This window comes from Montipora foliosa, chromosome 13 (genome assembly GCF_036669935.1).
Source record: "Montipora foliosa isolate CH-2021 chromosome 13, ASM3666993v2, whole genome shotgun sequence".
NCBI classification, from domain to species: domain Eukaryota; kingdom Metazoa; phylum Cnidaria; class Anthozoa; order Scleractinia; family Acroporidae; genus Montipora; species Montipora foliosa.
Genome location: NC_090881.1, coordinates 15,728,989 through 15,731,488, shown reverse-complemented (window position 1 = coordinate 15,731,488; position 2,500 = coordinate 15,728,989). Strand labels below are relative to the sequence as shown.

Genomic DNA, 2,500 nt, shown 5'->3' with positions numbered 1-2,500 from the left:
GTTTTACCTGGCATCCAACGAAGCTGTTTTAAGGATCGGTGTGATAGGGTCACTATGCGGGCAACAAAGTTCTGAATAGCCTGTAACTTGTTGATGTTAGTAGCGGAAGTGTTTGACCATACGCTTGAACAATACAACATTTTTCTGAAAACTAAACCCTTAATTATGGTTATAAGCAAGTCTTTGTCAAATGCGTGCTTGGCGCGATTTATTTGGGTCAGGCTTGACATATACAGGACGACACGGTCTTAACAGTATGATCGCTGAAACTAAGCTGATTGTCAAAAATCACCCCCAGTTCCCTAGCACAACGGGAAGGGACCAGATCTTTACCAAGCAAGGACAGGTTGAAATTTAGGATTTTGGCGATCATTTCACGACTACCGAACAGCATTAGTTTGGTTTTTTTATGCGTTAAGGAGGAGCCGATTATCAAAGCACCAGTTCCTGATCTTAGTAAGGTCCCTGTTCATGTCTGCCACAGTAGATGGGCGCTGTTGAACGGGAAAGGTTATTTAAAGTTTGTTGTCATCAACATATGTCTTGGATTTGCAGCACTGAGGGAAAGAGGGCAAGTCCTTGACATAAATATTGAACAGGTTGGGCCCAAGGATACTCCCTTGTGGCACTCCACTTTGAATGGGAAGTTTGCCTGAGAGTTCGGAATTTATACGGACGGCTTGAAATCTATTGGACACATAGCTAGAAAACCAGTTAAGAGCCGCGGAGGACAGGCCGATATCTTGCAGCTTTAACAAAAGGATTTCGTGATTAAGACTGTCGAAAGCCTTGCTCATATCCAATACGACTAAGCAGTGACGTTCTGCTTATCAATTGCTTCCAGAATGACGTCGGGTCGTTTCTATGAGAGTCGTTTCTTTTAAAATCGTTTGTTTCCACTTTGCTTAGTAGAAAGCCGTTGTTTTGATTCTAAAAAAATGCCACAAATTGGTCCAAAGCGACTTTTTCGCACACTTTTGAGAGAGTAGGCAAAAGTGAAACAGGTCTGTTGTTGTTTGGTTTTTCATGATCGCCTTCCTTTGGGATATATAGGTGTGACTTCAGCCATTTTCCAAAGCGGAGGAAATGTTCCTGTAACAAAGCATGCGTTGATAATTGATGTGAGTGTTGGTAGGATAACAGGAAGGCTATCTTTAACGACTCGCATTGGGATTTTATCGATCCCAGGGGCTTTATTTGTCGGCATTGCTGAAACGATATCTTGGATTTTGTTTACATTTCACATTATCAAATACAAATTGCTCTGATTCACCGTGCGCCCTTGGCTTGAAACCTGGTTTGGCAAGGTTGTATTTACATTCATCTGCTAGAGAATTTATTTTATCGACGGTCGCTTGGCCAACTGAAGAAAAGAAGGTGTTGAATTCATTTGCAACTGATTTATCATCTTAACTGAAAATTCTTTGGTTCCTCGATTTCCAAATACAACGTGGATTATTTGGATTCTGCTTAATTTGCTCTGCAACATACTCTCGTTCTGCTATTTTCAGTTTTCTCTTTACTTCTTGCCTGAGGGATTTATATGCGGCCCAGGCAAGAGGGTCTTTAGTTTTCTTCGCTTATTTGCGCCACTTATCCCTTGTCTTCATGAGACCAAGAATTTCGTCCGTCACGAATGGGTTAGGACGGTTCCCGACTTTAATCGTTCTGATGGGTGCGTGTCGATCCAATACTTCATTGAACAACAGGTTGAAAACATCGAGTCGGTCTTCCACGTTGTCAAAACAGTCGACAACAGACCATGGCACACTTGACATGTCGCTAAGAAGTTCTTGATGATCGTAGTGTTCGAAGCTTCTTTTAGTTACGTAAACAGGCACGGTCCGTTCTTTCTTCAGCTTTAGAGTGGCACAAATTAATTCATGATCACTTATGGAGAGGGGAACGACTTTCGTTTCCATTACAAGTTTTCCGTTTGACATTAATTAAGGTTTCTGAATTTTGAGTTATTCTTGTTGGATGAGTAATCAGCTGCAATAGGTGGAGAGAAGAACAGAAGCTCGCGAGAGCTTGTCAAGCTGGACCGTTGTCGTTCAACATTTTACCGCTTAACTCCCCTAAAATGAAAATTGGTTTGTTTAGTGAAAGTCCTTTAACAAGAGTTTCGCTTAAATCTGTATCAAATCATAAGGTGCTTGTGTCTGGTGGCTTGAAGACAGTACACACTAAGAAAGACCTCCAGTTTCTGATCTGAATTTTGACCCACAACATATGCAGACCAGAAGCAGGAATGTAAGATAGTTTGTGTAAGCGTTCCACTTTGAAGCCTTGTTTTGTGAAAATGCAAACACCCCTACCAGTTTGGATGTTTCTGTCGAGTCGATGAAAATGAAAGCCGGGAAAGTCCACTTCTATATCTGAGACTGTGCTGTCAAGCCATGTTTCACTAACAGTGAAAATGTCTAGCTTGTTTGCACGTACAGCTTCTTTAGCAAGTATGTAGTGTTCGCGGTTCTTTAATCTTGATGTTGTGTAAAGG

General features: G+C 41.5%; 1 protein-coding gene across 1 annotated transcript in view; it reads left to right on the top strand.

Annotated features, from left to right (window-relative positions):
* Nucleotides 1–2,500, top strand: part of LOC137981756 (uncharacterized) — a 7,185-nt gene that overhangs the window by 1,208 nt on the left and 3,477 nt on the right. Inside the window, exon 2 of the mRNA XM_068828812.1 lies at nucleotides 420–599. Within this exon, the coding sequence (XP_068684913.1) occupies nucleotides 420–599 (180 nt within the window). The remainder of the gene's footprint in view (nucleotides 1–419; nucleotides 600–2,500) is intronic.